General features: G+C 36.4%; 1 protein-coding gene across 2 annotated transcripts in view; it reads left to right on the top strand.

Moving 5' to 3' along the window:
• Positions 1-13218, top strand: part of METTL15 (methyltransferase 15, mitochondrial 12S rRNA N4-cytidine) — a 188735-nt gene that overhangs the window by 82236 nt on the left and 93281 nt on the right. For both annotated transcript variants that reach the window (XM_067532056.1, XM_067532055.1), the window contains exon 3: positions 10276-10412. In XM_067532056.1, the coding sequence (XP_067388157.1) occupies positions 10276-10412 (137 nt within the window). The remainder of the gene's footprint in view (positions 1-10275; positions 10413-13218) is intronic.

Raw genomic sequence — 13218 nt, 5'->3', positions numbered from 1 at the left:
TAGTAATATTTTATAGTATTTACAGGACCATGGGGATAAAATGTCATTTAGTTGTATTTGATTAGAAAGAATCAGTCTTTAGAGAAGTGGAGGAAAAATGTGTGTCTTTTCTCTACTGCAGACATGAATGGAAGCCATAAATAATATATTGTGAAGTACTGTACTATTGTTATTTTAACTTTAATTTTGATTAATGTGCCAAAACAGTTTTGTTAATAATAAAAAGTTTTTTATTTTGCTCGAAACGCTAAGGTAATAATTTGTTTTAAGAGCCAGAGAGTAGTACACCCAAATTTGTGGGTGACTTTGTTACTAGTGCACACTTTCAGATTTGTGCCTATACAATTCAGGGATTGTGTATGAAAACCGTGCACTTTGTGTTTGAAACTCTGGGACAAGATGTACTTTAAATTGAAGTGGCCTGTAGTGCACCCAGTTGGAGGATCACAGTAACAATTCCCTGTTATTTTTAGAGTGAGAGTTCAGTCTGTGGTGTTATCATAATACAAATGAGTAAAAACAATAAAACCCCCTTGGAAACCTGTTACTGTGATATCAGAGTGCCAAATCTTAACTTTATGCAGTAATCACAGATCATCCTGGTTCTTTTATTTTATTTCCTTTGCACCACTGATTAGTGTTTTGTATTAACTTTTATATCTGATTTATAGTATAGCTCATCATTTAGTCAATGTCTCCAAAGGATTGATTAAGCTTTTGTTGAAATATGTGTTGAATCTTGTTGATGCGTTTCATCCTATCAGAGCAATCAAATTCAACACAAGTGAACTTGTGGAGGGGAGAGGGAAAAGGTGTGTTTGACACACATTTGCACAGAGCTAGTCTAATAGATATCTCCTCAGTGAAACATCAAATCTACAGAATTTAGTTTAAAAAGTCAGCATTTGAATATTATCATATTATCTAGATGTATGATTGTCAGTGCTTGAACACTGGCCTTTCTACTGTTTCTCCTAGATTAACACCTTATTAAAACTAAACATCTGCTCAGAAGTAAGTACATGTTAATGGGAGAAAAAGATGAAGGACCAAAATCTGTTTAATAAAGTTTCAAAAATCAAAAGCCAGTTAAGAGAAGGAGGCATCTGTAGAAGAAATACTACCTAGAGACAAACTCAGTGTGGAAAAGCCTTTTTTTTTTTTTTTTTTTTTTTTACTGTCTGAAGGTTCTTTATGACTTAAGTGGGATAAAATTGCAGCTGCGGATATATGAACTATAACTATGCTTAGACTTGGTTATAGAACTAACTATGGCCTTTTGGACTGTCCCTTCTAGCATTGTAAGACTGAATATTGCCTTTGGTATCAAATAAGAGTGCTTGTTTATTCTGAGGGCTCTTACTATATGCTAGCTTTTTTTAAGCTAATGTTTACTTCAGAGATGATTCAGATGGTGCTAGGAAATTATTTTAAAATATCTTAATCTAAATCTTTAATTTAATTTTAAAGTGATGCTGAAGATGATTATGACCATGGTGTTTCCTGTGCAAATTAATCCTATGTAGGGGACAGAAAACGCTCTGAGTTTATTCTCACATATTTTCTTCACATTTTTGTGTGGGGAGTTGAAACTGTACAGCGCACATGAATACATGCACACTCACCCATACATCCCTCTCTCTAAAGTAAACAAACTCCCTTACCTTTGGTCCAAATCCTGAGGTCCTTACTGGTTCTTACTTATGCAGACCCTTAGTAATGTCAGGGAGTTTGCCTGAGTAAGTGTAAAAACAAAAAAGAGCTGGCATAGCAATATCACGTGTTGCTAATAACACAATAGATTATTAGAAGTAGAATAATTTAAAATATCAAATTTATTTTTCATTAGTTATGCTGTCAAATTTAATTTTTTCTGTTTGCGAAAATAAACTTAAAAATGAAATTAGCATAGTTCACTTCTGGTTTTGGTCATTTCTTTTAGGAATAGTAATATCATATTAGACTGTTTACTCTAGTTCCTTATCTACTAACGAGTATTAAATTATTCAGAGGATGATGCAAGAAGGGCTGTAGTGAAATATTAGGATCTAAATAGGCCCTATGAAATAACTTGTTCATTAGAGAAAAATGTTTCTAAGCCTCATCAGTTAGTGGTTACTTATGTTCTAAATTGTGGTTTTTATATATCTATACATTTATATATCCACCTTTATGTTAGAGAGAATATAAACATTCTTTCTCTCACAGACGCGTGTACACACACACATGCACAGCTCTGGATATTTTTCTTATTCATATAAAAGTCTTTTTGTTTGTCAGCTAAACTCTTGGACTCAATGATGCCTTATGGCACTGTGTTCCACAAATGCCTTGTACATTGTTGTGTAAAATGTTTTTTTCCTTTTTAGTCTTACCTTTGCTGCCCTTCAAGTTAATAGAATATCCTCTTGTTCTTTTGTTACGGTAGAATATAAATCATAGTATCCAATTTGCCTTTTATACCATTAATTATTTCATATTAGGGGGGGCTGTATAGGTTCCTACATTAGGAGAATGCTGCAAAGTGTGGGTAGCAAATGCTTTAGGGACATTTGAATCACCGTAGTTCCTCTCGGATTGTTCCCTGGCAAACTTCCTCTGTTTGCTTCTCCTCTGTTCCCTGCTCCCTAGGTTTGCAACTGGCTACCCTTTTATAAGGCTGCTGACTAAAAGCAGTTGCCTCCTTTCTTGGTTCACACTTCAATAAACTACTCAAGGCCCACCTGGAACAAAGCACTCCCAATTCACACTTCTTAAACAAACAAACAAGCAAGCAAACAAACAAACAAATGCTATCAAACAGTCCCTGCAACCAGCACTAGTCAAACAAATGATCACAGCAGACAGACACTCAGATATTCACCCCACCAGCTCACAACACTGCCTCCCAATTCAGCATCTACATCAAGAGCGCTCACCATAGATTCTCGGAAAGTTCCCAGGCAAAATCCTTCTGTTTGAAATAAAATATTCAATTTGCAAATACTTGGAGGATGAAGAGGTGATTAATCACTAGCAGCCAGCATGGATTAGAACAAATCATGCCCAAACCAGCTTCATCTCCTTCTTTGACAGGATTACTGGTTTGGTGGATAGGGGAAATGTGGTGGACATAATGTACCTGGACTTCAGCAAGGCTTTTTTGACACAGTTCCACTTGACATGCTGATAAGTAAGCTGGAAAAATGTGGGCTCGGCGGAACTACCATTAAGTGAGCACAGAATTGATTAAACTGCAAACATAGAGTAACTATTAATGGAATGATGTCAGATTGAAGGGAGGTCTCAAGTGGGGTTCCATGGGGATCTGTTCTAGGTCTGGTGTTGTTTTACATCTTTATTAATGACCTGGATGTAGGAATAGAGAGCATACTGATCAAATTTGCAGATGACACAAAGTTGGGGGGGGGGGATAGGGGTTGTCAACGCTTTGGAAGTTAGAGCTAAAATTCAAAGGAATTTTGATAAACTGTTAAATTTCATTTTTTGTCTATAGCCCGATAATCCAAAGACAGTAAGGTGTTATACTTAGGGAAGAAAAACCAAATGCACAAATACAGAATGGGGGATGACTGGTTTGGCAGCAACACTGCTGAGAAGGATCTGGTTATTGTTGTGGATCACAACATCAACATGAGTCAACATGTTGCAAAAAAAAGGAAATGTATTTTTAGGTTACATTAAAAGAGAAATATCATGCAAATCACAGGAGGTGATAGTACTGTCTACTCGGGGTTGGATAGGCCTCAACTGGAGTAGCATGTCCCATTTTGGCTGCAATAAAAAAGATCGAGAAAAGTTCTTCTATCTTGCCACAGAGGACAGGACTAGAGGCAATGAGTTCAAATTACAGCATAGCAGATTTAGATTAAATCTCAGGAAATCTTCCTAACTGTAAAACCAGTAAGACAATGGAACAGACTGTCTAGGGAGTTGTGGAAGCTCCTTCACTGGAGGTTTTCAAAAAGAGGCTGGATAATCATCTGTTTTAGATGGCTTAGACACAACAAATCCTGCCTCTTGGCAAGGGATAAGAATAGATGACCCAGGCGGTCCCTTCTATCCCTAGGGTTCTGTGACTATAAATCCAATTAATTAATCTCCTTTTATTTGAAATAAAAATACAACAACAAAAAATTCTTACATTTTAGAGAATTTTTTTTAAAACAAAGCCTAAATTTGGATCCTGAACTACCTATCACTCACTCTTTTTAAAAACAAAAATCTAATGCTGTGTTCTTATCCAGCCAGTAATTGTAAAGTTGGGGTGGTGGGAGAAAAATTTGAAGTTAATTATATTCATCTTCATGAATTTGAATGGCTAAAAATAGGCTATAAGAATTATTACATGGATTAACTAGATAGTTGTATCATATTTCACCCATTTTATCAGTTAATTGACAGTTCATCAGCATACTGATTTTAGTATTTTGTTGATAGTCTGTAAAGTTCTTCCATGGTTTTATGGTCCTGTGTATCCTATATCATTCCAACGCTCTATGTATATCACTTCATCATTTGGTGCTGACTCTTTTTCATACTATGTCCCTTGTCTGTGAAAATTCTCTTTTTGGCGATTCAAAATGTAGATTTCCTCCGTTTTTTAAAGCCAACTTAAGTGCCAGGTCCCATGAGATGAAGTTCAGGGAGTTGTGCATGTATATTACCTCACACAGGATTCTGCCTTTTAATCCTATTTGTTTATTCTTCTATTCTGTTGCTGTGTGTATAGCTGTTTTTATTATTGAATGTTAATGGGACAATATAAAATGAAGTATTTGTCCTTTTGTTTTTAAGTGCTCCTATTATCTTGATTCCATTGGTCATTCACAGTATTAAAGGAGCAACATTAAGGACTGTGATTTTAGCACCTGTCAGTGACGTTACTTCAATCTGTTGGAACTGTTTGTAGAACAGACTTTGATTTACTCTGGCCATTTGCATCAACAACTGATCTGGTCTCAACTTTTACAATTTTCTTTAATAGTCTGTGAAATTCCACATAGGAGGCTTAGCTGACTCAAGATTTTTCCAGGAAGTTTTTGGGAACCATGAGGATTCTGCCAGTAGAGTGTAGATTTAGGAAGCCTCTCTTTGTAAAATAAAGAAATAGAAATGAAACCTAAAGAATCACATAATTTTCATTTTCTGTCTGCCACAATAGAATTTAGTTTTTAGTTCCGTCATTATTCAAGTTTCTGCTTCCATTGTTATTGAGTTTCTTTAGCTGAAGTCCTGGTTTTAACTCTTTATGGCCTCAAAAAATAGTTGAAAAAATCCATTGGAGTCCATCCATTCTAGTCTTAATTGACTTAATTTTCTTTCTGAACCAAAGGGATTTTGGTGTTTAAACTTTTAAAATTACAATTAAGTGCTACTAATTTTCTATTAAGAAAAATCAAATGTTCATATCACCGAATATAAAGAATAAATTATCTAGAATATGTTTAGCTTGTATGGAGTCAAACTCTGCACCATCAGTAGAGGTTGCTGTATTAAATTGTGAATTAAGATAAAAGTGTTTAATAGGTTTGAAGATAACTGAACTTAGGAAAATATTATTCAGCACTGTTTAAATTTAGGGTATAATATAATGTTGTAAAATAATACTTAAAATTTGTGTTCTATTACATAAGTTCCTATTCTGGGGATTTATAAAGTTTCAGTAAAGTTTTGCGTGTCATTAAAATGCACATGTAATGTCTTAAGCATAGTAGTTTAAAAAGAACATCAATCTCAAACAGGCACATAGTCACACAACCTCTAGCCTGCTGAGCTAGGGGACCAGATTTCTACTTCTGTTCATACTTAAACATGTTTAACTTTAAGCACACATGTAGCAGTATGGCCAACCCCAAGCATTCAAAAAATTATGAAATTGTCTTGCAAATCATGAGATTTTAAAAAATCGTTCTTTTTATTTCCATGTTGGTGTTTTATTCTCTAGAGAACATACTTTCAAGCTTTTCTCCACAGTCATGGTGGCTAGAATTTTTTTGTTAAATTAAATTAAAGCTGAGATTTTTATGTAATGTGATGACTCTAGGAGCTGGGACTTTCAGAAAAACATTGAATGTGAGACTTATGCTAAAATTGAGTGTGCAAGGCTGGAGTAGTTCCCTTAATTACTCAGAGCTTAAAATAAAGCACGTGCTTAAGTATCTTGATGAATCAGGGCATGAGAATATTTTTGTGGTTTGTTTTGTTTGTTTTGCTTAACCTTTAGGCACTGCTATAAGAAGTGCACTACTTTTCCTAGCGGGTAATCATATGTTTAAAAGTTTTGCCCATTAATGTTAGTGTGGTCTGGACAGATTTTACCTGGCAGTTCATTTCGAAGAGCTTCTAAAATACGACATTCATCACTTTTGTAGCTTGAAAAATGAGCTACTGCAGCTACACGAGGGCAAATGGGTGGACACTTAGAAATGTGCAATGCTCATCAGAGAGAGCGTGATCAAACCCTGAGAGTGTGTAGTCTTTGTGCTTTATGGAGGCTGTCCTTTAGTTTGACTGTCCAGGTATAAAGAACCAAAAGCTATAATTACTTTTAAGGAAAGGAGAATTATTTACCATATCAATAATCAGGGTTCTATGAAGATAGTTTTGGTACAATAGTCCAGTTGGGAAACACTTGGGTGGAGAGGCTGTTACATCAAACTAGTCCAGGGAGACAGGTATTGTGAGATAGGAGAGAGAAGCAGACTGAGGTTAGAATGCTGGATTTTTCCATAGAGTCTAAGGCCAGAAGGGACCATTGTGATCATCTAGTCTAACCTTCTGAATAACACTGGCCATAGAATTTCCCCAGAATAATTCCTAGAGCATCTCTTTTAGAAAAAACATCTAATCTTGATTTTAAAATTGTCAGTGATGGAGAATCCACCATGACCCTTGATACATTGTTTCAATAGGTAATTACTCTCACCATAAACATTTACAACTTATTATCAGTCTGAATTTCTGTAGCTTCAACTTCCAGCCATTGAATCGTATTACACTTTTCTCTGCTAGATCCCATTAAATATTTGTTCCCTATGTAGGTACTTATAGAAGTACACAAGTCACTTCTTAATCTTCCTTTGGTTAAGCTAAATAGATTGAGCTCCATGAGTCTATCTCTATAAGTAAGGCATGTTTTCTAATCCTTTAAGCATTTTTTTAGTTCTTCTTTGAAACTTCTTCAGTTTATCAGCACCTTTCTTGAATTGTGAACACCAGAATTGTACACAGTATTCCAGCAGTGGTCACACCAGTGCCCAATAAAGAGGAAATATAACCTCTCTCCTCCTACTTGAGATTCCTGTTTATGCATCCAAATATTGCATTAGACCTTTTGTCCACAGCGTCACACAGGGAGCTCATGTTCAGCTGATTATCCACTACAATCCCCAAATCTGTTTCAGTCACTGTTTCCATGCATGGAGTTCCACATCATGTAAGTATAGCCTATGTTGTTTGTTCCTGGATGTATATATATACGTTTAGCCATATTAAAACACATGTTGTTTGCTTGCGCTCGGTAGATAAGCAATCCAGATTGCTCTGAATCAGTGACCTGACCCATTCATTATTTACCATTCCCCCAATTTTTTGTCATCTGCAAACTTTATCATAGATGATTTTATGTTTTATTGCAGATCATTAATAAAAATATTAAATAGTGTAGGGCCAAGAACTGATCCCTACGAGACCCCACTAGAAACACACATATTCGAGGATGATTATCTATTTACAGTTACATTGTGAAACTATTAGTAACTCAGCTTTTATTCCATTTAATGTGTGCCATATTAATTTTATATCCTTCTAGTTTTTTAATTAAAATGCCACATAGTACCATTTCCTTACAGAAATCTCAATATACTATGTCAGCACTGTTACCTTTATCAATCAAACTTGTAATATCTTCCAAAAAGATACCAAGTTAGTTTGACAGAATCTGGTTTCCATAAATCCATGTTGACTGGCATTAATTGTATTACATTCCTTTTATTCTTTATTAATCAAGTCCCATATCATGCGCTCTATTATCTTTCTTGGGACTGATGTGAGATTGACAGACCTATAATTATCCTAATCATTCTGTTTACTCTTTTTAAATTTTGGCACATTAACTTTCTTCCAGTGTTCTGGAACTTCCAGGTATTCCAAGATTTATTAAAAATCAATATTAATGGTTCAGCAACTTCTGCAACCAGCTCTTTTAAAACTCTTGGACGCAAGTTATCCAGACCTGATGCTTTAAAAGTATCAAGTATCTGGGTCTGGACTTTATTCTTGTCGTAGGGTGACTGGTCCCTGTGGATAGATGAGGCCCATCTCCCTTGGACCAGAGCAAGTGAGTCCAGTCCAAAAAGTTAAAGGGAGATGGACTTCACTTGGGCCTGTAAAGGGTTGCTAATGGGCAGGTGGAAGGGGGATTGATTGAGACAGGTTGAGCCTGAGGAGGGAAAGCCACAGTGTAGTGTAGCTAACTCTTGTAGTGGGTCCCTGGGTGCAAGGGGCCAGGTCCTCAGGGAGATCGCCTGAGGGTGCTGCCCTAAAGAGAGAGAGGAGCTGGTCAGAACTGGGAGTTGGTGAGAGGCCCCTAAGAGGGGTGGAGCTGTAACCTGAAAGTTCGAAAGACAGTTTTTCTGTTTCTGTACTATCTTCTATTAAGAAAATAAAGCTCCTTGAAAGAGATTTGGTTTGGCAGTGCATACTTTGGAGCTGGGGAGTAGCCCTGCCCAGTGACAATTCTGTTCGCACATTATAAATGTGCTCAAGTCATGATAACTGATACCTAAGTTACCATTCATGTTTAGTTCTGTGATCAATTCCTCTTCATCTGTCAATATGTGGTCTAATACATTGGATGCAACAATCTTTGAGTTAGGAAGTTGCCATCTATGATTTTTAGAAATTCCAAGGATGTCTTAGTACTAATCGCATGAGAACTCCAGCATATGTCACTCAAATTCTTGCAGCCTTTTTTCCTACCCATGATAGATAGGTGCATAAGGAGCCCCTCATCTTGTTCCCTAGTGAGAGTTGATGGTCTATAGCAGACATCAACTAATACACCATCTTGTGCTTTTATCTGTTAGGACATTGATCCATAAGCATTCAGTATAATTTTCTTCTGAGTTATGAGTGACTCGCAAACAGGTAAATCCTTTTTTGATATAGCATGTCAGTCTTCGCTCCTTTTTTGCCATCTTGATCTTTCCTAAATAAGTCATAACCATTGATTTTAAAATTCCAATCATGGAAATCATCTCACCAGATTTCAGTAATACCAACTAGACAGAAGTTATGCTCATAAATGAGCAATTCCAATTCTTCTTGTTTGCTATCTAGACTCCTAATGCTAGTGTGCAGGCAGTGCCTGGATTACAATGTCTCTATAAACTTGTTCCTGTGATTGAGGTGATTGGCAGTTCCTTTAAAGTTACCAGCTTTTCCTTCCTGTTTTTCTGGACGTCCCTAATTTTGGAATAGTTCACGTGTTCAGTACAGCAGGGATACAAGTACAAGCTGCAGACCTCTGGTCCAAATATCAGTTATTTTCTTTTTTCTTTTGTAGCATTCTACTTAGCTGCAAGAAAACCTGCAGCACAGCCGAACCCAAGTGGTGTGTAGCCTTTGAATGAGTGAGGGGAATAAGAAGAGGAGCAAGTAGGGAAAAGGAGAGATTCAGGGTGCAAAAAGGAAAAATAAACTTAGAAAAAGAAAAAAGAGAAGGGGAATAAAAAGCAGATGCAGAAATGTGGAAAGAGATGAGAGACAACTTCAGTAGTAGGAGGGTATGACACCTGGGCACAGGTCTGTGAGGGAGTTCATTTGCGAACCCATCACAAGTTGGGCATCCAGAAAAGAAGTTCTGAATCACTGGTATTTTGTACATTCCAACATCCATCCTTTTAAGCATAATCCTACAAGTTGCTGAGTAAATCCTGTGAAGTCAGGAGGAAGAGGAAAGTGGAGATCTGATGCTGCAGAGAAGTGACTGACCTCATCTTGTCCATAGAGGTTCCTCTCCATGTGGGATCACAATCTGAGCCAAAACAAAACCAAAAAAAAAAAAAAAAAGTGAATTCATCTGCTGTGTTCTTGGAAGCATGTTCAATGAAAATAGCTTTAAAATGTTTTCAAAAAAGCTTGTGAAACAGCTTTAATATTTATTCTTCCACATCGTATTAGAGAGGTTAACTACAAAAAGGCTTAAATCAACAGAAGGTTTCTTTACCTTGTATTATTAAGTAACGGTATTATTCCTTTTGCATTCAACAGAGTATGCTTGATATGACGTTTGGAGCAGGAGGTCATACTACAGCCCTTCTACAGAAAGTAACTAATATTACAATATATGCACTAGACAGAGACCCAGCAGCTTATAAAATAGCTCAGCAACTTTCAGAATCATATCCGTAAGTAGAATTCTGTTTTTCTTGCATTATCTTTGATATTTATAGGGTGTCAAACATCATACTTTATCTTTTGTATATAATGTTAATGGTTTATAGTACTACATTACGTGCCTATTAGTTCATAAAAAGAAAGAAACCTACCTTAAATAATGGGTAATTTTTGCGTGCAAGGCTTACATTTTTATGAGACCACTTGAATTTAATGCATTTGCTCTACTGCTACTTGCCCTGTATACTTTAGTTGGTCACTGCAATGTTTAAAACTGTGTGTGATCAGTTTAATTTGGGATTTTTGTAGTAACAAGCTTGCATTTTAAAAAATTGTATCACACACCAAATTGGTTTTGCCACAAAAGAAATCTTTTCACAACAAACAAGAAATTGATTTAATAAAAATATAGTTTTCAATTAAATAACAATAAGCTAATTTAGCTGTGACTCATTTACAGTCGACAGATTAATAAAAAACAAATAAAGATAATTTACTGAAGTTCAGTGTTACATTTCCTGCTGTTCTTTGTGACTTGTGCCGCTGGCTTAAAAATGTAGTCATCAAGTAAACAAGGCCACAGTCTTACGTCACAGGATCTGCTAGCACAGATTTCTGTGCCAATGTATTACTCAGATCTTAATTTGGTAGGCAAAAAAGGACCGGAAATACAATAGTGCTCTTAAGAAATATATTTTTATCATTTCTTTTTTAATATTACAAATAATATTATATTCTTTGTTCTTTTTTCTTGTAAAGAGGTAACTTATTCAGTATTGCCTCAAATCTATGGCAACAATGTTTTTAGATTAAATTTTACAGCCTTTCAACTTCCTTTTCCTTTTATTGCATGCAATATTTATTGTGTTTTCCCATAGAAATTTAATTTAGTTCATGTGTGTAATTCACGTCTCACTTGCAACACAAGCATCTCTTTTTTTCTTTATTCTGAAATTCTTAGTGTTCATCACAAAGCTAACAAATTACGATCATTACATTAGTACAAGTGACTGGGATAGATTATATAGATTATTTCTAGATATAATTTGTTGAAATCGCATTCGGAAGCATGAACACTATCTCTGTGCACTCAATTTTATGCCTGATATTTATGCTTTCCCACGTAGCTGTACCACATTACTATTTGGAGTTCCAGGAGGCCTATTGCCTTGTTTCATAAAACTTAAAGGTAACTATTTGTGAACTCATTAAGTGACATGGATAACTAAAATTATCTTTAAAAAAGAGGCAAAACTTTGAACTTGCCTTGTAAGTAGCGATTGACTGGGTGTGTGAAAGCAGCCAAAATAGTGCTTCTATATTACTGGCTGTATTGTGGGGTAGGGTGGGGCATATGTGTGAACTAATAAATAGGGTTCAAGGCATAGTCGGTGGATGGAGAAGAAACAGGGACAGATAAAGTGAAGAAGAGGTATGAGACAATGGATAAGAAGCGTATGGGGGGGGAGGGAAATAAGAGCCAAGATGGCTTACAGTTCATGGAAGATTCTGGAAAATATCTTAGAAGCTGAAAAGCCATGTACCCAAACTGGAGGGCACAGGAGACAGAAGTTGTTGTCAGAAGCAGAGCCTATTTGGCAAAATAGGTGGAACAGATGAAGTGTATAAGGAGGTAGCAGAAAATTATTTTGTGGATAACTGTGGGCTGATAGGGCGCAGACATATGCTATATTGTCTGGAGTAGTGGTAGTTTGGTGAAATTAGATCAAAATACTAACCAGGCAACTCACTAGTTTTGGTGGCTCTCATAAGTTTCAGTGGTGTTTTGATGATGTAGCATTGCTTCATCTTCTGTGATGGACCAAAGTAAAGGAAAGAGAATGAGGACAAAAGAACAGGTGACTGAGGGCAGTTTGCCTCAAGTAGCTGATCCATGGCCAGCCAGACAAAATGTTTGTGTGTATGCATTCTTGCACATGCAATGTGTGGAGCTGAGTAGGAGGATTTTTAAAAATACTATTGTTTTGACATGACCAGGATGTAGAAACTGTGGATATAAAAAACCAATAAAACAGAAATACCTGGGAGCTTGTCCTGGAAAAATTGTTTTTTTGGGGAAAGGATATTTATTGCATTTTAGAAGATTTTACAGTATTTCAAAAGAGATTTTATATACAGTCTCTGTGTAGCCTGTATACTAGATTTATCTTTGTTTCAAAGAAGACAGGAAGCTGGAAGAGGGACAGATCTTCCTTTAGAGGAGAGGAGATAGATGGGAGACAGACACTTGCCTTGGTTATCTCTTCTTCATACATTCTCTGCAACCTCAAACATGCTACTGCTTTATTGTTGAAAGGCTGGGGGCCTCAGAAATGACTCAGACAGGCACCATCTCTCCTGTTGCTTCTGCTTCAGATCCTCTAGCAGTTGAGTCCTCACCTCCTAGCCAGAGAACACTTCTGGAAGTGCAGAACTCTCCAAATCAGGCAGACGAGGGGGAGTTTTTCCTCTGAGTCCAACAGAGGGAAAGATTAGCTGTGCTTCTCCTTCTTTACCACTGGCTAGTATTACTTGATGCTGTTCAGCAGCCATTATATCAAGGGGGAGAGCAATCCAGACATACAATCCCTTAATAGCCTTCCTCTAGTCCTCTTGATATCACATCAGGATAGTGAGCAGACCCAGTGCATCTGATTTCAATTGCCACAGATCAGAGAACCACAGAGAGTTCAGGTTACAATAATCCTATATTAACACTATCAATAGTTAATTCAATACAAAATAGCTATATTAAAAATACTTTATTTACATTGCAAAGTCAAGTACTTGAAAGTTAGGAAATGTCAGATGTTCGGG

Source organism: Emydura macquarii, unplaced genomic scaffold (assembly GCF_026122565.2).
Source record: "Emydura macquarii macquarii isolate MOO-44397 ecotype Brisbane River unplaced genomic scaffold, CSIRO-AGI_Emac_v2 contig_3240, whole genome shotgun sequence".
Taxonomy (NCBI): domain Eukaryota; kingdom Metazoa; phylum Chordata; order Testudines; family Chelidae; genus Emydura; species Emydura macquarii.
This window is presented reverse-complemented; position numbering and strand designations above follow the sequence as displayed.